Consider the following 26,822-nt stretch of genomic DNA (forward strand, 5'->3'; position numbering starts at 1 on the left):
GTGCAGAAAAATGTCTTCCAGTACAATTCTATGCTTGTTTACTCAAAAGTAAGTTCCATTGTACTCCAGATAAGTATGTGCAGGATTGCAGCTGGGCAGCCTGATCCTATCTATCACCAACAAAATAGCTGGTGCAGGACCAAGAAGACCCACAGGGGCAGCAGAAGTTACTTACCCTGAGGAGACCTCTCCAACTGCGCCCCTCATGCAGCACACACTCCTTTGGTGCCCCTGCATCAGTGGCAGGGAGTTAGGTAGGGTTGGGCTGTTTAGCCCTTTTGCTCCTGTCTTGTGCTGCCCGTATTGAGAAGAGAGTGCTCTTCTCAATCTTTTCCTCCAATGTACTTGGCCGGGAGGGTGAGAAGGTACAAACCCATTTCCAAAGAGTGCTATTAAGGTGATGTTTCCTTTTTCAGATTTTTGCATAGCCAGATCCTCCTCTTGTTCTGTTCTAAAGTCGTTCCATTGGCTTTCATGTAATAAAAGACATCCTCCTAGTTTTTCCTTTTTCCATTCTACTGGTTTGCTTGAGGAGAGACGAAAAAGATGGCTTAAAACAATGCCCGATTGAGAAAGCCTGTCTTGTGGGAATATTCACTGAACGTCGAGTTTGAGCCTGTGGGAATGGTTCCCTGAAGTTCAGCTGGGATGTACAGTATGTAGATTGATAGATAACCCATGATTACAGAAAGCTGGGGAGCAGATGATGGGAAAAGAGCCTGAGTTCAGGCATAGGCTCTACTGAGGGCTGGCCCTCGAAATATGAAATAAGTGAAATGGCCACCTCAGGTGATCAGCTGGGGGAAGTGGCAGGCACCTCGCATCTGTCTGTTGCTTTTACCAGCCACCTACCATCTCCTTTCTCCACTGCCTCCCCAAACTTTGGGGAGTGCATAGAAAGGGGAGATCCTGGCAGCTGCTCCTCCTCTTGGGCTGAGTTTTAGGTGTCTCTCATGTGAGAAGAGCTGCTTCTTCCTCTGCCTGCCCTACCCTGAGTGGCCTTGGGTTGGGTGGAGCCTCATGGCAATGCTTCAGGTGCTCCTATACCTTGGGCTAGGCCTGGCTCCACCAGAGTCAGGACAGCTCAAAGGAATGGTGAAGAACTTGCTTCCAACAAGCTTGCTCAACAATCGTGTCTGGAGTGGGACCTGATTATTGTTTCAAGTACTGCCCCTCAGTGGAGAGTGGGCAGGGCTTAACGAGCCTTGCTCTGGCCTGGAGCCTTGTATTCCTACAGCTTTCAGTAGCTTCAAAGCAGGTGTTTTAGTGCCTCCAGTAAGGTTTTACAGGTGACAAAAGAGTCCTAGGCAATGGATTCCTACAATCACTTGTGCTGCTTACTCAGTTGCTTTGTGTTGCTGAATTCAGAGTATGAGTCTTATGGGGAAGAGTGGCTCCACAGGTATCAATACAGGTCCAACCTTGTTATACACAGAATTTTTTATACATGGATTTGACTCAACACGAGTGGCCACTGCAAATGAGAAGGAATGCGCTGATCCCTGGAGAAGGGGAAAAATGCATCCCTGTAAAATCAGTTTTAAAAGCTGCTTTTCTTACTTTTGTAGAGAGACAGTCATGCAAGTGATCATGCCATTCTTCAGCTGAGCCAGGCAAAAATAGGGGTTCTAATTGCTGACTGCCTCTCTACAATAGTAAGAAAAGCTGTTTTAAACCACAATTGTAAAGTGATGCATTTTAATTTTTTAAAACTGCTTTCATTTAACACATTTTATCATATCAACAGGGAGTCCCAGAATCAAACCCCTGTGGATAACAAGGCACAACCTTTTTCCATTAGGAGCAGGAAAAATAAATTTTTCCACTGTTTTTTTATCCACAGTTTTTTTTTTATCCACTTGGAATTCCAGAACAGAACCCCAGTGGATAATGAGGAACCTGTATTCTCTTCAGGTGGAGCTACCACAGCCCTTGGACTATATGAGCGTTCTGATACTGCCCCCTTCAGATCAGTATTGCTACTCGGGACATAGGACATGATACCAAATGGCTCCCACTATGTCCAAGAAGTAGGTTGTCTCACAGCATGAACATATTCCAAGGCCTTGACTAATGGAGATGACCCAGATACTATGTATACACTTGGTCCAAACAGTTCAATAAGATATTATGATTGTAAGAAATACCATGTGGATTCTGGGGGGAATTAATTCTTAGTTTTCAAATCTATTAAAGGGGGAAGACATGTTGAGCCCATGTCTTCTGGGTCTCTTTGGACTTGCACCACCTCCTGAGGTGGCGCAAGTCTGAGGAGAGTGAGAGACTTGAAACCACTTGGGAATGGGGGTTGGGATTTAGCATAACAGCCGAATATCAGCTCTGCCTCCCGCTCCCTGCCTGCCCACCCCCTGCCCCGGGACCGCCCTCTGCCCGCCCTCGCCCTCCTCCACCCCAGAACGTCTCCCTCACGCCTCCTTCCCGCCCACCCCAGAGCCTTGTGTCAGCCGAGTTTGGCCAATATAAGCCTCGCCCTGCAAGCCAGCATGGACTCTTGGTACAGCCTCTGTGTGCCAGCGCACCTCCATGCGCTGGTGCGGCTTGCTCCTGAGGAGGCGCAAACGTGTTTTACGGCAGTATTGCGATCCTCCTAGGCTGCCTATGACCTGCCCAGGCCAGCCGAACTCGTAGTTAGGATTGCGCTGCACGAGCCAGAATCCAGTATAGGTCCAGGAGTCAAGGACTAAAAGAAAGAGCTGGTTCTGGAAGAGTGCCCAAGTGCTGTTGTGCCACTGAATGCTCGGGCAAGACTGATTGGATTTTAAGAGGTCAGGAAGAACTTTCCTGGATTTATGTGAGTCCTCAATCAGAGTTAGTATGTGTGTCTGCTTATTCGTTCTCCTGGGTAGGCATAAAGAGAGTAAGGTTTCAGGCAGTGAGGTGAGCACTTTTTCACTGGTTTTGGGCCTTGGCTCTGATCCAGTGCTACTTCTGTTTGTGGGGTTCCTGGGGTAGTGAAGGGTGGCCTGGAATAGGCCCAGAGGTCTCAATGGGAGGGGTGCCAGATCCCCTGGGATCTCACCTTCTTAAGGAGTACTTCTATCAAAGGAGAGTTTCCAGTAGCTTTTCAAGTGCTGATTCATGCCAGGGCCATTCAGGAGATTGAGCTCCCCCTCCGCCTTTGAAGAAGCCTCCTCTGAGTGTGGTCTGACAGCTAAGTCCCAGAGCAGAACAGCAGCTGGAGGGAAGTGCTCTGCTAGCATGTGGGCTTGTCGTATGTAAACTGGTGTGGTAGCCAGCACTGCCTCAAGGTTTTCATCTGACCAGAGGAAAAATGCTGAGTCAGCTATGGAGCAGGGATGTGGCAATTCCCCACAACTCTTACTGTATTTGTACAGGGTCTTCAACTTGATACTCCACTGTGCTTGCTTGTGACTGTGGTAGAAGCTCAGCTTCCTCTATGCCTACAAAAACTACACAAAGGGGAGTCAGAGATGGATGGAGGAAAGAAAGGGATGAGAAACAGCAGAATGTAGGCTAATAAGAGAGCAAACACCACATATGATACTATCAGTATGGAATTTTGGTGTTGAAATTGGACTTGACAGAGTATCACACAATTGCTGAAGTGTCATTGGGGAGTATGGCTTGACCAGGCAGAAAGGCCCTGAGCTATCCTGGGAGAAGCACAAACTCTGAAGTTAATTGGAAAACAACTGCTTGATTATATCACAGTGCAAATACAGCTGGTAGGCCTGTGAATGGGTCTCTTGTCATATCAGGTTTTAAAATTGCACCACTTCTCCTTGTACTGCAAAGCCTATTTCAGAATAGCACATGGCTTGCTATCTTGGCCCCACATTTTCTCTCTTCTCTGAAGGTCCTGGACCCGCACTTGTAGCAGGTGTTTTTCATGGAGAGCCCTTGGGCAAGATGACTCTAAATCTGTCCTTGAATAATTCTAGCCAGAATCCTCTCTTTCCCTTAGGTTGCAGAGAAGGAGGAGCGGGGATGGAGACATTTGGATAAGTGCTTAAAAAGGGGAATGAGAGAGGAAATGAAGAGACTGGCTGCAGCCCAAGGCCTCAGCCTTTTGGCTGGGCAGCTGCGTGTGCCAATGAGCCACTCTTGCTTTAGTGCAATCCAGCTGAGACTGGAGCTGAATGAGTCCAGCTGTGACTGTGCCACCATCTGCAGAGCATGCCAGAGGGCCAAGGTTTCATTGAGGCTAAGATGAGAGGGGGATGAAATCCCTTCAATGTAATTAACCTGAGGGAGGATTTGGCACCTTCTCACCCAATTGCTGTTATGTCTGACGGCTTTGCTTTCCCTGCCACAGATATACTTTTGAATTTACTTACTGGTTTGAATTAAACTTGACTTCAGGGCTGGCACAACCATGCAGGGGTTGGAACAGGGACCTAAATCAAGCAGAGTCATTTAGCAGAAGACCGTTTTCCTGAGTGCTCCTGATCAAACCCCATTAGTAAACCTGCTAACAATAAAACAGAAGCAGAGGCTGTGTAAAGATTTCAAACAGAAATATTTTAAAACATAATTTGAAATGTTTCTCAAGTCTTTAAGCCACAAATTAAAGCACATTGTAGGATGCGGTCCCAATGTTTTGCTTTCAGTTGCAGAAAGCATCTTCAAGGGTTACAAAGAGTTTGCATCCTCTCAGCTCTTAGCTGGCCACCAGCTTAACGGCCAGTTCCTGCTTGAATTATAAAGGCATACTAACACTCTTAAGTTAAGTCCAGCAGAGTGTCCAGCAGGGGGCTCACTCCAGTAGCATTATGAACTCTGAAAATATCTGATCAAAAGCATTCTCTCAGAGACAACTGCATCCTAAAGTGTTCTGTCTCTTTAAAATGCAATGTAAGAAGTTTCCCATAAATCATAATCCTGAGCACATTTATTTGGAAACCACACTGAAATACCATAGATACTCAGGTATAGTACGTGAAATTTTTGCCAAAAAATCAAGCTCCAATTCTCACTTCACCTTATCTCTGGGTCAATCAGAGGGCAGAGCCTTTCAACTCTAAACAGGTTAGTTTCTCAGCTAAGCTTAGGCAGGCAGCTGGTTAGTTGCTATAGTTACTTTCCTGGGAGGTTTCAGCCAAAGTTAACCTTTTATTCCCCTCCGTTCCCTTTTGCTGCTGCAACCTGATTCCCTTTTGCAAAGGCTTTGCATTTGGCAGAGGTCTTTTTTTTTCAACACCAGGATGAGATCCCCTTTCTATCTGAAGCAATAATTCCCAATTATTATTCAATGCAGCATTACTTAAGAATAACACCCATGGAAAGCAGTGGGTCTACTTCTGAGTAAAAGGATTGCAAATATATGCAGCTGCATCTCTCTACTGTGAATTGAATTGCACACTCTCAGTTATGTGTTATGGGTTGTATGTATATAGAGCTTCTGGCTTAACACACCATATACCTTAAAGGTGGATTTGATTCATGGTTCTCCTGCAGTGGTTCCCAACCTTTTTCACTTGCAGAGCCCTTGGCAATAATAAATTGTACCCTTCATATTAGCAAAATGTTTGTAATAATACAAGCCCTCATCTTCTCTCTATGAAAACCCAGACTTCATGTATTCATCACAGTGTTTTCTCTTTTTATCTGTTTGAGGAATGAAAGACTCTGCCTTTGCACTGTTTTGCACCAGAAGTGTGCTGAGAAATTCTGGGTGATCGATCACTTTCCATATTATGTTTCAGCTTTTTTTACTGTACTGGTTTTCAATCACTAGTTCATACATGAATTGATGACCAAAAACTAGCTATTGGTGGGGCTTTCAAAGCCAACTAGCTACCTCCCTTCCTACCTTGCTGGTCCTTGCAAGGCATTCTGGAGCATGACCTGCCTTTTTCTACCATTATTCCATTCTTTTTCAAGTACCCTTAAAGGTCCTTTTGTGTCCCTGGGAGTACATGAATACCAGGTTGGGAACCACTGATTTACTGGTATGTTGTTTACAGTGCACTTACTCTGATAGTGTTTACAAAAAGGTGGTGAAGGCCAGAATTTAAAAAGAATAAAAATGTATCTTATGATCTTTTACTATGTTTTTAATAAGAGGCTACAGTTCTTAGGTAACAATTAGTGGTAGGTTATTTTTCAGGATCTGGCCTGGGGTAAAATCAGACAAAACTATAGTCAGACACCCCCCTAAGTTTAACGATGCACGCGTTCATAGAAAATTCCATGATTGTTGGCTCAAAACCTGCCCTTGACTTATCTGTGGGGTCGCCTTATAGGCGAGTATCTGCGGTAAATTAAATTTGCTTACAAGGTAAATGTGTTTGGGTCCATAGAGTTAGGTATACCATTTGTTATCATTATAATATGAAATCCGTAATGCTCAGAATGGTGCATTTGCACTGGACATTTTTCAGGGACTAAAATCAGTGCATCTAATCCTGCAAGCCTGTCATAAAACACAACCTTCTTTTCTGGGGCATAGTTCCCTATGTTCCAGAACCACTTTTCAGAGCGTGATACCATAGTCTTCTGAGACTGAAGGATGCCAGTGAAGTTCCCTATGTTTCTAGTTTTGCATTTGACATAAACACAGTGTAATGGAAGATCAGAAGATCATCAGGTGGATGATGTGGTGTTGACAGCGATTCCCTGTTTTGACAGCTGTTTGACAGCTCTGGGAAGGGCAGGGCTGGCTCCACAGCTGTAATCAATCAAGGCCAATGGAGACCTGGATGGACACCTGAGCTTCATTTGACCTTGATGGGACTTAGTTACCATCAAGGTAACATAGTTACCTGGGAGTAAGACTCATTGAACACAACAGGACTTACTTTGAGCATTTTGCAGCATTTCTTGCAGAGATGAGTGCCCCTTCTCCTTTAAGAAAAGGGCAAATGGGGGGTGAGGCTGGTGGAGGCACCCCCAGAAGGTCAGTGCTCGGGGCATCTGCCCTGTTTGCCCCGCCCTAGGTCCGCCAGTGCATCTAGGCCAGATGCCATCACCACATGCTGTGGCAAGGAGTTCCACAGACTACACACTGAGTAAAGAAATATTATAATTTGTCTGTCCTAACTCTCCCAACACTCAATTTTAGTGGATGTCCCCTGGGTCTGGTGTTGTGTGAGAGTCTAAAGAGTATCTCTCTATCCACAAAATTATTCCCTGCATAATTTTGTATGTCTCAATCATGTCCCCCCTCAGGTGTCTCTTTTCTAGGCTGAAGAGGCCCAAACACCATAGCCTTTCCTCGTAAGGAAGGTGCCCCAGCCCAGTAATCATTTTAGTTGCTCTCTTTTGCAATTTTTCCATTTCCACTATGTCCTTTTTGAGATGTGGCGACCAGAACTGGACACAATACTCCAGGTGTGTCCTTACCATAGATTTGTACAACGGTATTATAATATTAGCCGTTTTGTTCTCAATACCTTTTCTAATGATCCCAAGCATAGAATTGGCCTTCTTTACTGCCGCCGCACATTGGGTCAACACTTTCATTGAGCTGTCCACCACCACCCCAAGATCTCTCTCCTGATCTGTCACAGACAGCTCAGAACCCATTAGCCTATATGTGAAGTTTTGAGTTTTTGCCCCAATGTTCATGTAAAGTCATGCACAGAATTGAAACGCATCTGCCATTTTGCTGCCCATTCTGCCAGTTTGGAGAAATCCTTTTGGAGCTCCTCACAATTGCTTCTGGTCTTCACCACCTGGAAAAGTTTGGTGTTGTCTGCAGAAGACGTTCTGAAGAAGAGAACATATGTCCGTTGTGGGGGGGGTGTGTGAGTGTGTGTCTGAGAGGGAGAGAGAGAGAGGAACACAGACCAACCTGCTGGGCTGCAGCACGAGGTGCAACAGAGGAGCCCACTGGGCTTCCCAGAGGCTGCGCCCTGGCGGGCGGTGTCCCTAGGTGGTGGGGGATATGAGGCAGGAGGTGCAGGCAAGCGGAGGGAGGTTCCCAGGTGGCTAACTGATGGGGCTCTGAGCTTTGGCCCTGGTAAGGAGGGGGAGGGCCCAGCCACAGCAGCAGCAGCACTCACTGTCCTGCATTTTCTGGGATGGGCGCACTTGGCTGGGTGGGTGAGAGGCTTTGTGCAGGCAGCTGTTGCTTCAGCCTCCTGTGTGTCAACAGGGCTGCTGCAGCCTGATGGAAGTTGCGCGGGGGCATTGTTGCCCCCCCCAAGTCTGCTGACCGGTGCATTTGCTACCCCCTGCACCCCCTTAGCTATGTTACTGCCCAGCAGAACACCAAAGGTTGATAGTAAAGCCATGTCCTCCACTACCACCCATTGTAATCAGACCTCCAGGAAGGGCCAGAGCCATTGCAAAGCAATTCTACCCAAGTTCTGTACTAGCAAGGCAATCGAGAAGGATGCTGTGGTCAATGATACTGAACATCATTGAGAGCTTCAGCAAAACCAACAGGGATACATTCCCTCTTTCCAGTTCCCACTGTATGACCTTGACTAGGGTGACTAAGGGTGCTTCCATTCCAAACCATGGTTGAAAGAAAGACTAAAATGAGCCCTGACAGTCTCTCCAGCACATTGCCAAAAAAATGGGAGTTAGAAACTGGCCAGTAATTATCAATTATGACGGGAATAAGGACTGGTCTCTTCAGAAGAGTGTAGGCCACTGCTACCTTAAGACGGGGACACCATGGCATCCCCTCCAAAGGGGATGAGCCTCCCCACCCATTTAGCCAGTTCCTCCCCAGGAGGATAGCCAAGAAGGACAGGAGTTCAGCAGGTACCTAGACAGCCCCACAGTTCCAAAAATCCAATCCACATCCTTAGGTTGTACAACTTGAAAAGAATTCATAACAACAACGCAAGTAGACTCAGAGAGTACAGCAAATGCAAAATCCCTGTTTTGATGAATGTGATTTTGGGCGCACTCCAGCGCTTGACTTGACTTGAATCCAGCCATAAGGCACATTTGCGTCTCCTCAGGAGGAAGCCGGGCCGGCGCTCAGAGAAGCGCCGGCCTGTGGAGGCTGACGCGAGCCTCTGTGCAGGTTGTGTTGGCCGAGGTGGGCCGACGCAAGGAGGAAAGTTAGGTGGGGGGAAGTGGGAGGGAGGCGTACCTGGGCTGGAGGAGGGCAGGCAGTGGGCGGCCCCAGGAGTTGGCTGGCGGGCGGGGAGCAGGAGGCGGGGCTGGGATCCTGCAGTTATGCGGGATCCCAAGGAGAACAGAGCAGCTTCAAGCCGCTCCGCTCTCCTCGGACGTGTGCCACCTCAAGAAGTGGCGCAAGTCCAAGGAGACCGATAGTGGCCAGCTTGCCTGTTCCAGTGCAGGATAGGATTGCGTCCCTAATCAACAAAGTCTGGCAAATTGGTCACAATGGGTCACTGAGATATCCACACATTTCTGCAGGTGCAGGAACAAAAGACACTGTGCCATTCGGAAAAGCTTCCCCGGACAACTATCTGCCAAAGCGGTGCTGGCAAAAAAAAGTCCATTTCCCTCACCACAGAGTAGCCCTGAAAATGAGCTCTAGCTCATACTTTGTCATTTTTGTTGTGGGCTTTCGGCCATGCTTGCTCAGGATGTCTGCCCAGTGGTTTCATCGCCAGCAGCTCCCCTGAGACCAAAGGTGCTGACTTGGCTCTCTGGCTGGGAAGCTGCACTCCAGTACAGTTGTATCTGGTAAACTCCTCTGATGAAGGCCTTGGTAAACTCCTCATCCCAGAAGTCTGTGTCATGGAAGAATCACACTAGCACTAGTGCCAGGAAAATCCCTCAAAATAATCAGTATTCATCTGGATCTGTAAATCTATGATGATGGGTTTATAGGGTTTCCTATAATCCAGAAAATAAACCAGGATAATCCTAGACCTAACCAGGAAGTGACCTGTCAGTTAGAAAGGGGAGATGTTAATCCTTTCAGCTCCCAGGTCACCCTCCATTTGCCTAGCAATAAATACTGGATCCAACATGTGACCAGCCTTGTGTGTAGTGGCAGATGTTAGTTAGATGTTAGTTGCCATACAAACAACCTGGAATGTTGTTAGGGCTTCTTTGCTGTGCAACTCTCCTGTGCACAGGAAAGCCAAATCTCTGACCAAAGCTTTACAGTCTGGAAAACTTGGTTCTTGTAGGAGTAGAAAACCACCCAAAGTACCACTTGTACAGGAACCAAATTCCCAGACTGAGATTTGGGCTTGCTAAACATTAGAGAATCCAACCTCTGTTTGAAGCATTACAGTTTGAAGATTGGTGTGGTTGCCTCTCTCTATGAATTCACGGAGGTATATTTAGATGCATTTTACTTACAGTACAATCCTAACTAAATCCCCCAGCCAATGCAGCTGCACCAATGCAGCTCATGCTGTATCCTGCAGGAAGGACAATCCAGAGGCCTCCCCAAAGTAAGGGAACTTTTGGGAACAATAAAGTTCCCTTACTTGCCAATAAAATAGCTGGTGCAGATATGAAAAAACCCATAGGGCAAGCCTCTGCTGCCCCTATGGGTTTTTTCATATCTGCACCAGCTATTTTATTGGCACAAGTCTGTGGAGAGTAAGGCATGCCAGGCATGGAAGCTGTTATAAAAATGTAGAGGGTGTGTTCCTTTTGTTTTCAGGTTACTGACATGCCACAATTATCTCTAATGTAGGTACATGGAAACAGGCAAGCCACTTATGAAAGAAGTACATGTGTGAGTAATTTTTGTGAACTTATTTACAAGGATGGTGCAAAACAGAGTAGTTTTTCTTTTTTGAAGTGGATTTAGATGATTAAAGAATGTTTTGATCGTTGTAGATTCAAGTTCTGCATCTTATTTTAGAGTTCATGTCATGCAGAGCCTCTGAGAGGAATTTTATCAGGGGTTTCAAAAATTTCTTTTGGGCCCCTTCCCAAAGGGTCAGGGGAGGGAGCTGACACTGTTAAGGAGTTTCATGTATGCATTTTTCAACCCTGTGCATACGGCTTGTGGCAGCAGCAGCCACGCAGCCTATGATAGCGCCCCAGCATGCCTTGCAGGAGGCTGGGTTCAAGCCAGCATGGTATCAGCAACAATGGAGTCAGTGCTACGAGGGTTGCAGAGTTCCTACGTAGGCAGTAAGCCCAGGTAAGATAGGAAAATGTACGATTCCAGGAAATTGGGGCTCCTCCTTTGGCTCCCATGGCCCCATTTTGACCCCGGGCCCAGATACAATTTACTCCTTGTATCCCCTCTCATGGGCCCTGCATGCAGAGTAATGCCCCCCAATGTCATAGCTGTTTTGTAGTCCATACCCTTACAGTGCAGTCCTGTGTAGGTACTACTCAGGGGTATGCCCCAGAGGGTTTAATGGGATTACTTCTAGTAAATGTGCATAGGATCACAACCTTAACCCATTTCTGCCCAGCCCACAGGTGTACACATTTGATCCCTATTGTGGACATGCCACTTTGGGCAGAAATGGTTTAGGGCCAAATCCTATCCAATTTTCCAGTGCCAGTGCAGCCATGCCAATGGGGCATGTGCTGCATCCTGTGGTGGTGGTGGGGCAATCATGGAGGCCTCCTCCAAGTGAGGGAACATTTGTTCCCTTTCCTCAAGGCTGCATTTTAACTGCACCAGCATTTGAAAGTTGGGTAGGATTAGGCCCTTAAACTCCTAGCAGCAAAACATGCAGAGCTGGGATTGGTGGGGTAGACATGGTTCTGGTTCCATATCTCTTCCCACTGCATCACTAGCAGAGGAGTCCAGCCATAAGGAAAGGAAATTCATGTGGGAGACAGGGGTCTCCATTTCAGAGGTCAGAATTGTGAGAGTCCACCAGCCCTGGAAGAAGAGTTGGAAATGAAAAAGGGAAGGACTTTGTGCTTTGCTTAGAGCTTCTTCTGCAGGCAAATGTGCGGGTCAGCTCCTCGCTAGAAAGGGAGGATAAGAATAGAACTGTCTTGTGATACCTGGGCTCTGGTTTCTTGAAGGAAGCAGCCTCTAGTACACTGGGAGCTAATTTTGGGACATACTTTGGAAGAGAGATGGGGATTTGAGTTGCCATGGCAACCAAAGTGGGAGGGGGCATCTTAAACACTCCTCTTTGTGTCAGTTCCAGTATTGCTAATTGAACTGGGAGAATGGGTAAAATGAAAGTATAATGTTTTGAGGTCACAGACTACCCCAGTGCTGTGCAGCTAAGTATAACCAGGTGGGGTGCAGCTAAGTATAACACCAGGATGCAGGTTGTGGGGAGCAGTGGCATCAAAAGGGTTGGGCCAAGGGGGCTGCAGCCCTAGGTGCCAAGCTGCAGGGAGGTGACACCTCTAATGACCAAAATCGCAGTTTCTAGGAATAATACCATCATGTTATATATCATTCAATGTATAATTTACAGTGGAATGCAATGAAAAAAATGGAGTGAAATAACTCCAAATGCTATGGCCAAAAAACCAGAAAACAAACATACAACTGTCTTATGTAACAAAATGTAGATTTTCTTAACTCAAAATTAACTAATGAGACTGATTATTCAAAGAGCCAATGAGAAGTTATTATGACACAGCAGGGAACCAATAAGGTGTTAATAAGGTGACACCACCAAGGGGGGGGGTGCCACCACTAGTGACCAAAATTGTGGAAATTTTGGTTTTTAGGAATAATATCATTGTGTTAGATACCATTCAATGCATAATTTACAGCAGAATGCCATGAAACTGCTTTGAAATATCTGTGTTCTATCAAAAACTATAGCCAAATAACCAGAAAAGGAAATACAATTACCTTATGTCACAAAAAGTGGATTTCCATCATTCAAAACTGACCAATGAACCTGAGTGAGAGCTAACAAGGTGTTCTTATGACACAGCATGGAGCCAATAAGCATGGTTATCATTTTGGCTCCCTTTTCCATGTATCAGAGCTAATAGTCAAACTCCTACTCAGTTGAATGAGTGTCATCCATTTGGCCTTTTTTTTTTTTGTTGGTTACTGATTGGTTTAGTAACCTGTACTGTTCTATAGTTAAATAAAATAAAAGGGGGTGACACCATGAGTTACCAGACTGGGTGATACAAACCCTAATGATGACACTGGTGGGAAGGTTGGGTGGTGTTGGTCACTGGCTTAGATGACTTTTAAAGTGGATTCAAACCTTCATTCCAGACTATAGTCTATCAGTGGTTATTGACCATGATGGCTACACTGAACCTCCAGATGCAGGGGTAGTATGTCACTGAGTCAGAGACAGATCCAGTGTTTGAGGGCATGAGCACTCTTAATTCCAGAGCAGGTGGGTAGACCTGGGCTCCCAGTTGAACTTTGGCCTCTGTGGCTGAAGTTTGCTGGATGGGTAGACAAGGGTTCCCACCTGGACTTGGAGCCCAGATCTACCTGCTGGGTAGACCTGGGCTCCCATTCTGACTGCCCTCTGGAGCCATATCTTCCAGGTGGGTAGATCTGGGCTCTTGGTTGAACTTCAGCCTCTGTGGCTGAGGTTTGCTGGTTGGGTAGACCTGGACTCCCGCTTGGACTTGAAGCCCAGATTTATTAACTTTGTTGTGGGGGAGGGGTCAGAAATTTATGGGCCCCAGGTGTCAAATGATGCATGGCTGTCAGAGACTGTGAGTCACAACAAGGGCTCTCATGAGAGTCTCAGGAATATCTATGTTACAAACTTACCATTGTATGCAAGTAACTGTCATGGCATTACCCAACGACTCCTGGGAATTGATGTTTGTTAAGAATGAATGGTCAAGGAAATGAGTGAAAAATTGTTTTTAATCAGTAATATAAATAAGTGCTAAGGAAAATATATTTATTCTTCACACAGTGACCATGATTAATACTAAGCCATGATTAAACCATGGTTGAAGCATTACAAGCTTTGGGTGCCTTTGTCCCCCACCCCACCACCTCCCCCTTTGCGTGCAAGTGCAGAGAATTTGCTTCTTCTGTTCTTGATTTTAAAACAAACTGTGATTTGCCATTGCATCTGACTCTAGCAAATTGCAGTAGTTCTAACCACTGTTTTTCAACAAGCCAGGCAGGGCTTATACTGTAGTTTTATTTGTCTCTGTGACTATCACTGTTTCCTTAAATGCCAATGCTGGCATTTGTTCGTTGGCTAAAAACAATGAAAGGAACTGTTCCTTTTTAAATGATAGGGCAGAATAGTGTCTACACATTTGGTCACATATAGAAGCAGAAATAAGGACCTGACTTGCTGTTTTTTGTTTTTTGATTTTTAAATGAAAGCTGACAATCCAGAATAGCTAATGCCCCAAATATGCAGCCAGAGGCACAGGGCCCAATCCTATCCAACATTCCAGCACTGGTGCAGCCTTGAGGAAAGGGAACAAATGCTCCCTTACCTGGAGGAGTCTTCCATGATTGCACCCTCACTGCAGGATGCAGCACGTGCCCCATTGGCATGGCTGCACTGGTGCTGGAAAATTGGATAGGATTTGGCTCACAGTCATTATCTAGGCAAAACCTGGCCAACCTGACTTTATGGTAACTCCAGGAGAGATGTAAATTTTGCCCACATTGGGAGAAATGTTCTCTATGTTATGGAAGTGCTCATTGCTTGCTGCTTTCAGTGAACTTTGCAAGTGGTTCTCCGCATGCTGAAGTCTTAGATCCCAGAATTAAAACATGCATAAAATGTGATAGATGCTTTCAAGGCCTAGAGTTCTTTCAGTGAACACCTTACTTTTATTTAGGGTCCTCAAAATAGAGCCTCTTCTACATCAGCTTCCACCTTTCCCACTGAGCTTTACCTACATCCACTTTCATGGACATCTGGGAAAAGGCAAATGTTTGTCCTTTGGTTTAGATTTTAAAAAAATAGTTGAACAGTTATATATAACTTCCAGATATATAATGTAATTGAGATGTTACTTTGCTTTCAATGTAATTTTGTTAATTGGATTGTTTTGTTTTGTTTTATTGTAAGGCAAACTAAAGATTTTATAAAAATGAAGAATATATTTTTTAGAAAATGAATATACTCAATATGATGGTTTGACCATCCTGTAATTTAAAATCTTACTGTAAGCTTTTAAGTTGTACAGGAATGTTCTGACACCATATCGCGTATTACTAAACCGCTTTTACAAACAGTTCAACCAATCCAGCAAAGGAGACCCATCTGTGGAAGCACAGTTCCTTGCATCCCTTCAATGTGCATCTGAATACACTTCCCAATTCAGATTGCAATGCTCATCTGTGTTTCACTGAAGTTAGCTGAATGGGTCTTTTTGATGCAGATAAAAATGCACATCCTTATTCAGGACCACTAACTGTTGAGATAAGTTGTTGCATACAACAAAAGCTGAATTGAGCCAACATGTGAAGGTGCTATACATAACCCACAATTAACTTATGGAATTCACTGGCACAAGATGTGATGAGAGCACCTACATTAGGGCCAAACCATTCATGACATACAAGATGTCTGATTGAATCTTCCAACCTCCTTTTTATAACAAATTCTACCCCATATAGCTGCTATTTGGATCAAGGCCATTCTGCAGAATTAGGGGAAATTAACACTTCTCTCCCCCCCCATTGTTTCCATGACACTTATCTCCCTCAAGATATGATTGATTATACAGTCAATGGGCACCTGTTTGTGTCCCTCTCTGTGGCTAATAGCAGCTCCAGGGGAGTAACATGCTTTGTGCAGGAGAAAGGGTTAGGCCACTTATCTTTCTCCATGACCCTGATCCAAATCACACAAGCTGCTTTTCAGAATACAAAAAGACATCCATCATTGATCCTCCACATCACATGTAGTTTGATCCATCCATGCTTTGACAAACTCATTGACTCAATTGTTATGTGAAAATCCCCTGTTTCCTTTTAAGTTGTGATTTTTATATCTGGTTATGTTATTATGGACTAAAATATCATACAGGCCAAGCAAACAGGCCCGATTTCCAAAACCCTGGTAAAAGTCACAAGTTTTACAACCTCTACCTCTCCATGCACACAGCAACAAAGTCTAAAGCATTGTATTGTTTTAAGAAAGGGTCTCCTGATCCAATCACTGTTATGCAAACCCATTAAACCTCAACACACAGGACAATCAAGTCAAGTCAAGCGCATGGTGATGACAAGGAGTCTGGCATAGCTAATCACTGTTTAAATGTTTCCTATTGTTGTAGCTTAATCACCGTATGCAGATTTGAACAGCCAGCTACCCCCCCCCCCCCAGGCCAGCCTTTGCTGATAGCTGACTCCTTGATCATCCTGTTTTTCTTTTATGCTCCACCTGTTCCACTGTGTGTAGTGAGCATGTGCATCCAGGCCACATCCAGGTCATTCAGGTCAGCAAAAACCTTTAAAAGAGAAGGCTGCAATGTGCTCTCTCTCTCTCTCTCTCTCTGGCTGCCCTCCAAGGCAGAGGTCCTTCCATAGGACTCTTCCCCCCTCCCATCCAACTGCTCCTCAGGACAGGTAACTATATCTTGCGTCTGGAACCTTTTCCCTGTTCCCCCCTTTTTTTCCTCCCTTTCTTTCCCCATCTTTAGTCAGCAACTGGGTTCAGACCAGGGACCCCTAAAATCCTTCCCTAAAATCTATCCTTTTCTGATCTCCTCGGAATGCACCAAATACACTCCACACGCAACCACCATGAAAGTTAGGTACACTGTATCCAAGTACTAGGATTCAAGTAGACATATACTTACCATTTTTCCTATGTATTTTTCATTATGTATACCTATGTGTTTTTGCAAATAAAAATATAATCCTATTGAAAGTTATCTTTCTCCCAGTCTCTTTTCAAGCTAAAAAGGAATTTCTTTGCATTACGCTGTCTTGTTATCTAGCCTGCGATCCTGAAGTTTCCAAAAGGGTAATATAATAATTCCCCTTAAATCATAACAGCCCTTTTTGGTAACACAATAGCAGTTCGCCATTATGATTAAATGGAGCCTCCAATTCCAGCAGCAGTATGTTACTTTTGTACCTCCTCCACTATTAACTTCAATGAAGCTTGAATGCATGCCAACCTGGTCCCTAAAATCGCTGAATGTTGCATCAAAATCTATTTCCTTGACAACAAAATTACTTGGGGAACAATCCGTGATGATGTTCTCCTGCACATACTCCACTGAAAAGAATGGACAATGTGCAAGAGCATGGTACTGCCGTCCCGAAGAGACTCATGTGTGAGAGGTCTTACTGTGACAGCATGGTACACTGTACATTGACAGTGGCATAGCTTGTTGACATTTGACATCCGGGGCCCATAAATTTTTGTCACCCCCCCCCATACAACATAATTAATTTAATTTTTTTTCATTTTTATACCACCCTTCTTCTAAGGAGCTCAGGGTGGGTTCCTCCCCTTATTTTGTCCTTCCAACAACTCTGTGAGGTAGGTGAGATGGAAAGTTAGTAATAGTCATGACATGAAATGGATAATAATAATGGCCAGAAAATAAATGCAGTGAATATTTCCCCACAAGCAATGGATGAACAGTGCCTTCCCCTGCTATTGCTATTTGATATTCTTTGTTAACTGCTTTGTGAAATTTTGCTGAATAGAGATGTATAAACATTCTTAATAATAATACTGGTTAACATATTTCTCAGCACACCTCCTGTCAAGAGAAGAGGAGCTAGTAGTAAATCTACCATCTTCAAGCTGGTCTATGCCTAAGTCAGAGTAGTGCTTGCCACCCTGAGGGACTTCTGGATGTGACATTATGAAACATTATGGAACCCTGAATGGGTCAGATGGCAGGGAATAGTTTGGGAAGAGAATCTGTGCAGCCACAGAGAGAAAAACAGATTTAGGGCACAATCCTAACCCATGTTCCAGCACCGACATAAGGGCAATGCAGCTCCTTGCTAAGGAAATATACATTCCCTTGCTTTGAGGTGGCCTCCATGAGTATCCCCCAACTGCAGGATGCAGCACACATCCCATTGGCACAGCTGTGTCAGTGCTGGAAAATGGGTTAGAATTTGGGCCTTAAATGCTCAGCCTCGGCCTGTTTCAGTGTTTTGTATATGCTTCACTGCAATGAATGTATATGCTGGGTAAAAAGCAGCAACATATCACCACCAGCCCTCTCCATCTGCCCTTTATAAAGACAACATAGTCATTAGGCAGCAGACTACATGTGTGCAAAAATCCAGGCATGTACAGTACAAAAACAAGAGGATAAAACTTGCCACGCAAAAGTGCAATAGCATGCATGCCTATATTTTATACCTGTATGTAAACCTTCTAGAAATAATCTATAAGGCAATTTTAATACAGGCAGTTTTAGATCCTGTGATAAAATGAATCACAGGTTTCTAATTGTGCTTTGTTTTCACCTTCTTAGGAGAGGATTGACCTATCTGTGACCATGTGGGGTGTTTGGCATCAGTCTGAACCTCTCAGGCCCATGTGACAGAAGTGCCATTTTGGAAGTTCCTGCGTAAGTAGTTCATTCGTTATTGATTTCTGCCTAGTCTAGAATAATCTGTCATACCTGCATAACCACTTACCAAATTTTCTTTGTGTGGAATTCTTAAGCAGGGAGGATTTTAGCTACTCCTTAAATATATTGTTTGGTGTGTGTGTGTGTCCGTGTCCCATTCTGTACAATTCATTTCTCTTCCTGTTTGTAGAAGAAGCTAAAATGACTGCCTCTGAATACCATAATGTCTAGTAAAATTTCTCCTTGTTCCTCCACCCCCCCTGTGTCCTGCTTCTCAGCCAGTCCCACCCACCCCCACTTCACCAGACAGCTGCTAAGTTTCCCAGAAGCTCCCAGAGGCTCCTACTTTATTCACTGTATTGATCCGGGTATAAGTTGAATAATTTTTTTTACTTATAGGTAAGTATACACAGTGATTAGTTTAGGTTACGGTGTTAATAATGCTCAAGATCTACTAAAAACAAAACCTTTAATTGTTACTTCTCATAGTTCAGACTACATGCTGTCCTTCTTGAATCCCTGATTACTAAGAGGACTGTCCATCACTTTCCTTACCCAAGACAAATGGTGGGATTTACATACTGTGTTTTCCAGGTGTACATGGAAAGATATGTATACCTAAAAATGTGATGGTTCATAGTGACAAACTCATATTTACAAAAAACTGCAGCGTGTCAGATAAATGAATCAAGGAGCTGAGATTGGCTATTTCTTGTTGAGTGCACATTTGGTGGTAAACTCAGATTTGCCATTGTATAACATGAGAGGAACCTTGAATTCCTTGTTCTTCCGTTTTAAAAGGCTCCCAATGGATTTGTTTCACTGTATATCTCAGCACTTACTTCCCAACCTATCCTTGCCTATGACCTTCATTCCTCCAGTTTGACTACTACTATCCTTTTGTTCTTTGAGACAACTATCTGTTCTCTGATGCTGCAACTCCCTCCTAGTATAGTACATACCTGATTCCACTCTCTCCCTTCTTTCAAATCCCTTTTCAAAACCAGCTTTTCTCTCTTACCTTTGGTTTGTGCCCCAAACCCTTCATTTCATATCAAAACCAAGCCTAAATCCCTTGTTACCCTTGCTTTTGTCCACAGAGTATCATGAATGTCCCCTCAAAGTCAAAATGTACACTGTAAGTTCCCTGGGGCAGAGTTCTTTTATCTTACATTACTCTGTAAAGTGCTGTGACACAGTATAAACAATAAATTGTGTGTCACCTCTATCCAGCTCATTGAGGCTACAGTCCTGCACATGCTTAATATAAGAACATAAGAAGAGCCCCACTGGATCAGGCCAAAGGCCCATCTAGTCCAGCTTCCTGGATCTCACAGTGGCCCACCAAATGTTTCATGGAGCACAAGACAACAAGACACAACCTGTGTACTGATGCCCTCCCCTGAATCTAGCATTTTGAGGCAGCCTATTTTTAAAATCAGGAGCTTGCATATACCTATCATGACTTGGAAGCTGTGATGAACTTTTCCCCTAGAAATTTGTCCAATCTCCTCTTAAAGGCATCCAGGTGAGATGCTATCACCACTTCCCGTGGCATGTAGTTCCACAGACTAACTACATGCTGGGTAAAGTAATATTTCCTTTGATCTGTCCTAACTCTTCCAACACTCAACTTTAGTGGATGTCCCCTGGTTCTGGTGTTATGTGAGATGGAAGAGTTCATCTTTCTATCCACTCTATCCATCCCCTGCATAATTTTGTATGTCTCCACTCAGGCACTTCTTTTCTAGACTGAAGAGCCCCAAACACTGTAGCCTTTCCTTGTAAGGGAGGTGCCCCAGCCCAATAATCATTTTGGTTGCTCTCTTTTGCACCTTTTCCATTTCCACTATATCCTTTTTGAGGTGTGGCAACCAGAACTGGACACAATACGCCAGGTGTGGCCTTACCATCGATTTGTACAACGGCATTATAATATTAGCTGTCATTCTCAATACCTTTTCCAATGATCCCAAGCACTGAATTGGCCTTCTTCACTGCCACCACGCACTGGGTCAACACTTTCATCAAGATGTCCACTAGCACCCCAAGATCTCTCTCCTGATCTGTCACAGACAGCTCAGGACCCATTAGCCCAGGTGTGTCAAACATAAGGCCCGGGGGCTGGATGCGGAAGTTTTTTTATCTGGCCTTTGGGCTCTCAGCTGCTGAGCAATGCTGAGGTGATACTGCTGAAAGGGTGGCCCACATGATGATTGGGCTGTCCCATATCTTGAAATATGATCAAGATCTGTGTATTTTCTCTCCTGTCATTAGCAGCTAATGAGTTCCTACATTCCTACAGAACGTTTATTTCTGGTTTTGATCTGTTTAATGACATCACTTCCTGTGTAATGACATCACCTCCGGCCCTCAGCAGGCATCATGATTGCTTTTTGGCCCTCTGTATGACATGAGTTTGACATTCCTGCATTAGCCTATATGTAAAGTTTCGATTCTTTGCCCCAGTGTGTGTGACTTTACTTTGACTTACATTGAAACGCATCTGTCATTTTGCTGCCCATTCTCCCAGTTTGGAGAGATAGTTCTGGAGCTCTTCACAATTCCTTCTGGTCTTCACCACTCGGAAAAGTTTGGTGTCACCTGCAAACTTGGCCACCTCACTGCTCAGCCATGTCTCCAGGTCATTTATGAAAAAGTTGAAAAGCACCGGTCCCAGGACAGATCCTTGGGGCATACAACTTTTCACCTCTCTCCATTATGAAAATTGTCCGTTGACACCCACTGCTTCCTGATAACCAGTTCCATAATCCATAACCTGCCCTCAAATTCCCTGAATGTGGAGTTTCCTCAGCAGTCTTTGGTGAGGGACTGTATCAAATGCCTTCTGAAAATCCAGATGTACGTGTAATATCCTAAGGTTCTCCCACACCCACATGCCTGTTGACCTTTTCAAAGAATTCTAAAAGATTTGTGAGGCAAGATTTACCCTTACAGAAGCCATGCCGATTCTTCCTCAGCAAAGCTTGTTGGTCTATGTGTTTTAAGGTTTTATCTTTGATGAGGCATTCCACCATCTTACCTGGAACAGACCTTAGGCTGACCAGCTTATAATTTCCCCTGGTTCCCTCTCCTTCCTTTTTAAAAGATCAGTGTGATGTTTACTATCCTCCAATCCTTTGGCACTGTGGCCATTTTAAGGAACAAGTTGCATTTATTTATTTTCTACATTTCTTATTTATTTTCTACATTTTTATATCACCCTTCCTCCAAGGAGCTCACGGTGATGTACATAGTTCCTCACCCTCCTTTTGTCCTCACAACAACCCCGTGAGATAGGTAAAGTTGAGAGATAGTGAAAGGCCCAAGGTCACCCAGGAAGTTTCATGGCTGAGAGGGAATTTGAATCTGGATCTTCCAGGTCCAAGTCCAACAAAGTGTCCAATGACGACACCAGGGGTTCTCAAACTGGTGAGTCACAACCCACCAGCCAGGGAAACCCTGACTCTGGCCCCTTAAGGGGCAGGGAAGGTAGCAAACACTATCCCCAGGATCATGCTGCTGCCAGGGACAAGGAAGGGAGGGGTTCCTACACTTTCTTACAGCCAATTCCAGCCTCCTAGGGGTCCAGGGAGCATGGGGACCCCTCTACAGGGCTCCCCAAGCCCCCAAACATCTGAAAAAGTAAACAAACAAAAACAATGCCCACTTCCAGTTTTGCTACAAAAACAGGAAGTAGGCTTTTAAAAAAAAAAATTTCTTCAGAAGTTTGGGGTCTTGGGTCCCCAGGCTCCCTGGACCCCCAGGAGGCTGGAGCTGGCTGTAGGTAAATGTAGGAACCCCTTCCTTGTCCCTGGCAGCAGTGAGATCCTGGGGATGATGATGATAATAATAATAATAATACATGTATTTATATACCACCTTTCTTGGTCGTCAGATTTCTCCTCAGACTTTATTCAAGGTGGCTTACATGGGCAGGCTGTTCTAAATTCCTGTAGGGATTTTTACAAAGAAAGGTTCTATCTTTCAAGAACCACAACATTTCAGCTGGATCTTTTTGATCTGGTATCATGTTCTGGCCTCCGGTTTCCTCCCACGCAAGCTGGCAAGCAGCTCCTTCATCTCTCACATGGACAGCAGCCAAGACGCTTCTTCACTCACACCAAAGAGCAAGTGAAATAAGCTGAGCAGGTGCTCAGCTTGTCAGCTGCTTCAAGGTCTCACGAACCGGCGACCTGCGGATGTTATCTTCAGGCAAACAGAGGCTCTACCCTCTAGACCAGACCTCCTGCCCACATTGCCCACCTCCTGGGATCACATTGCTGCCTTTCCCTCCTCCCTTGCAAAGACTTACCTCAGTTCTTAAACTCCCTGAGCATTTGAGAACTGCTGCATTACACACCAGCTTAGTGTAGGGACTTACCAGGGAGCAAATCACATTGAATTCAGTGGTATTTACTTCTGAGTAGACGTACCTAGGATTGCACAGTGAGAGTTGGATAGCTGCTTCCCACTACAAGAGACACAGCATAAGAACTATTACCTCCCTTCTTCTTTCTGTCTTACAGGTCCTACGCATGCTTTACTTAACGTAAGTGAACTGAACTTAACTATTTCATGTCTTGCTGACTTTCTGTCTGTTAGGTCCTGTATGAGGTCATTATTTTACAGCAGTATTAGTTGACAATTTATATGACGTAGGATTCAGGCCCACTTTCCTTTACATGTTGCCTTGTATTACAAAGAACATTAGCAAATTGCCAGATTCTGGAGCTCACATACTATTCTTGCAGGTACTAGCTAGACCAGGGGCCTGTGGGTCATTTACGGCCCTTGGGGACCCCCAATTTGGCCCACAGGGAGTCGCCAGTGAGCCTCTGGACCTCCAGAGACTTGCTGGAGCCTGCTCTGGCCCGCGACTGCCTGATGAAAGCTGAGGGGTGAGTTTGTGCAAGGCCTTTTATAGACTTTGAGCCAGGGCCTAGGAGAGGGGGGTAAAGGGGGTAATTTGTACCCGGGCCCAGGGTCAAAAGGGGGCCCAGGAGCCAAAGGAGGGGGCCCAGAAATTTCCTGAGATCTTATGTTTTCGTATCTACTCAGACGTTGCCCGCGCAGGATGCAGGGGACCCTACCGATGCTACATGGGTTAGTAGACCTGGGCTCCAGAGACTTTTTCAGCTATCTCTACCCTCCCCCCACCCTGTTTTGCTCCTCCCTGCCCCCATTCTGCTCACCCGTCAACACCCTCCCCCACTGTTTCACCCCTCCCCCTTTGCAAAAGGGCCTAAAAGAAACTTTGTACCCCCTGATAAAATTCCTCTCAGAAGCCCTGCTTTGAGCTACCGCAAGACCCCCGAAGGTCTTGCGATAGCTCTAGGCCTATAAAAGGCCTTGTGCAAAGCGAGGCCAGTGAGAGCAGCAGGAGAGCCCTACACTGCGGCCACCCTCCATGGCTGCTGCCGTGTGGGGCCCTCTGTGGCTACCACCAGCAAGCCCTACACTACCAGTGAGCCAAACAATCTGGCCACTGCTGCTTCGTGCCCTTCATGGCTGCCACTGCTTCATGCCCTGGGGCTAAGGAGAGTGCAAGAGCAGAGGGAGATAGCCCTCCACCATGGCCACCACGTTATACCATTTGTAAGTGCCTGTTGCCTCCAGTTTCGTCCCTTGGAGATGCTTTTATTTTTTTATTCTGCTCTCTCAGGTGGGGAGATGTGGGGGTTGAGCGGGAGGGCAGCATGGCTTCAAGTCTGTGTGTTTCGTTTCTATTTTCTAAAAAACTTGGAAGTGCCTGGTGTCTCCCATTACGTCCCATGGTGATGCTCATTTCATCCCTCAAATGTATCTGCTTATACTTTTATTCTGCTCTCTCTGGTGGGGTAGGGGTTTGGGCAGCATGGCTTCATTCTGGGTCTCCCTTTTCTATTTGGAAAGTATTAGAAATCCCTGGTATTTCCCCTTTCATCCCTCAGATATATCTGCTTTTATTTTTTTTATTCTGCTCTCTCTGGTCAGGTGGGCAGTATGGCTTCATTCTGGCTCTCCCTTTTCTATTTTGAAAAATATTAGAAGTCCTTGGTGTATTTATTTAAATTTATTAGTTTATTTTTCTGGCCCTTGACACTATGCCACATATATGATGTGGTCCTTGTGCCAAAACGTTTGGCCCTGGGCTAGACCATTGGCCCCCACCACTGCCTCATGTGTAATCAGTGGCATACTTGGTGTATTTGACTTCTGGGATAGATAATTTTTTAACCTCCCCTTCCTCTATTTTGGGTATTGAAGAACTACGAGAGTTCTGATCTGGGACAAGGATGCCTGAAGACAGACTTCCCCAAGTGGGAAGAATTACATATCTTGTTTCGATTCTGTACCGTAAAATCAGGACCTGTTTAAAGTAGATGAGTAGAGGTTGGCAGCAGAGGCAGAACTCTGGAGCCCCCACTACCCAGTAGCTACAGGAATCACGGTTTCTAGTTATTTTGAATTTAATCCACTCCCTTTGCTGCTTTTCTAGAGTTTGATGGAGAATCGGTCGGATGACAGCAGGAACTGTTGTAATCACTGGTGGAATACTAGCAACAGTGATCTTACTGTGCATTATTGCTGTTCTCTGCTATTGTAGGTTGCAGGTAAAAGAACTACTCTTCCATAGGATACTTTCCTCCTGTGTATAATGGCAGCATCACACTTGATGCTGCAAATATGTTTGCTGCATTGTACCCCCCTTTTTTCCTGAAAAAAATACCTGACACATAAATGACAGAAGCATAGTCCAATTTGGGCTTCCAGAGTCATGTTTCACATGCATTATCTCAGTAATTCTTTTCAAGGATCTTGTAAGGTAGGTTAGTATTGTTATCCCCATTACAAACAAAAGGCTGAGGCTGAAAGAATAGTAGCCTCCTAAGGCTACCAGGGGACTCATCTTGGTTGAGATTAGAAGAGGGGACTCCTCTGGTCACAATTCATACTCTTCACCAACATACTACATTGTCTCTTGCTGCTTGCTGTGTAACTATAGTTCATTTGCTACAGAAGAGGCCTGACAAATTCTCTGCACTAATGTGGAGTTGCTTGTTTTGTACCTAGAAGCTGTGGAATGCATGAGAAATTATTGTACCTTGGCTGTGAGGAGTATTATTCACCTTTTGCTGTTTAGCAGTGTTTGGTGGACATCAGATCCTGCATGGAATCTGGTTTTGGGTGCTAACTTGCTGAATATGTTTGCTTTATGCTGGAATGAGTAATGGTATGTCAGGCTTTGTCTGTTGGTGGGGGAGAGATAAACAGATTTGGATGCAGAAGGGAGGATATAGAAAGGGAGGGTATTACTGGAGGGTTAATCAAATTACAAAAATGCCAAACATTGGAAGTCTTTACAGACACTGCCTACATGTTTTTTTCCAACACATCTCCACAAGTATGAAGGCTGGAACATCCTCCTTTTTAGCAAAAACTATATGCTGAGATTCTCAGCAATCCCAGTATTTGCTTGATGTCAGACCAAATGTTTGGTGTCAGGTTCTGCGTTGTGAACTCAAAATGATAACAAAAGAAAATGCTATGATTGTTGGATATAGCTAGCAGAGTCTCACCAAGTAGTTTGTTTCAGCTTTGTTCATTGTGTGTGCAGAGAGCTGGTGAGAGTAGTGGCTAAGTGGATGAGTCATGGGCTTGGGAGTCCCTAGACAAAATATTGCATCAGCCTCAAACTCACAAGTTAGGTCAGTGTTCGATTTGAAGTATGGGCATAATAAAACCTGCCTTCTGGGATTATTGTAAAGATTATCAAAACAATGCATATAAAAGCAAGAAATGCCAAGTAAATATGTAAAATGCACTTTTTTTGGAAGCTAATCATAGATCTTTCCCTCCTGCTTTAGTATTATTGCTGCAAGAAAGATGAATCTGATGAAGAGGAAGAAGAGGAGGAGGAGACGGAGACTGACCTTCCCCCTCACTCACACTATACCATGTGCAACGCTTGCAACTCTCGTATCATGGACGGGCAGGGCAACCCCTCCTTTCTACCCTATGAGCTCAACAAGATGGGCAATCGGAACCATTGCCCAGCCTGCTCTCCCTACAGCTCCCCCTTTTACATACGGACCGCTGACATGGTGCGGAATGGGGGTGAGAGGATCACCTATACACCTACATGCTGCAAGGAAATGGGGTTACCCATCAAAATGGCAACTCTCCAGAGTTACCCGGTGACCCACCACTGCATTATACGTGAGACCTTTCCCAATCTGAGGGCTTTTAGTACAGAAGTATGATCACTGTTTATCACTATCACAGGTTGCTTTAGCGTGATCCTCTTGGGGTGATGGGGAGTTTAATTTTGTGGGTATGCTATGGAAACCTTTCCATAGAAAAAGAACACATGTCCAAGCCCCACATTGTTCCTGATCACAACAACAAGGCTCTTATTAGATGTAAAGAAAGAATATTTTAACAAAGAGTTAAAAGAGCTCTTTGACTCTTGAACTTGGCCATTTTTGAACGTGCAACCATTGTTGTTGTATCAC

At 44.8% G+C, this 26,822-nt stretch overlaps 1 protein-coding gene across 1 annotated transcript; it reads left to right on the forward strand.

Annotated features, from left to right (window-relative positions):
- Window positions 1–24,827: 24,827 nt before the first annotated feature.
- LOC136649747 (protein FAM163A-like) lies at window positions 24,828–26,570 on the forward strand. The gene is made up of 2 exons (XM_066626609.1): window positions 24,828–24,920; window positions 26,175–26,570. Exons 1-2 carry the CDS (start codon window positions 24,828–24,830, stop codon window positions 26,568–26,570), a joined length of 489 nt encoding a protein of 162 aa, XP_066482706.1.
- The last annotated feature ends 252 nt before the right edge of the window (window positions 26,571–26,822 follow it).

The sequence above is a fragment of the Tiliqua scincoides genome, chromosome 4 (genome assembly GCF_035046505.1).
Source record: "Tiliqua scincoides isolate rTilSci1 chromosome 4, rTilSci1.hap2, whole genome shotgun sequence".
Classification (NCBI taxonomy): Eukaryota; Metazoa; Chordata; class Lepidosauria; order Squamata; family Scincidae; genus Tiliqua; species Tiliqua scincoides.

Coding starts and splice junctions, on each gene's coding strand:
- LOC136649747 (XM_066626609.1), top strand. CDS start 24,828: ATGACAGCAGGAACTGTTGTAATCACTGGTGGAATACTAGCAACAGTG. Junction 24,921..26,174: donor TCTGCTATTGTAGGTTGCAG/GTAAAAGAACTA, acceptor CTCCTGCTTTAG/TATTATTGCTGCAAGAAAGA.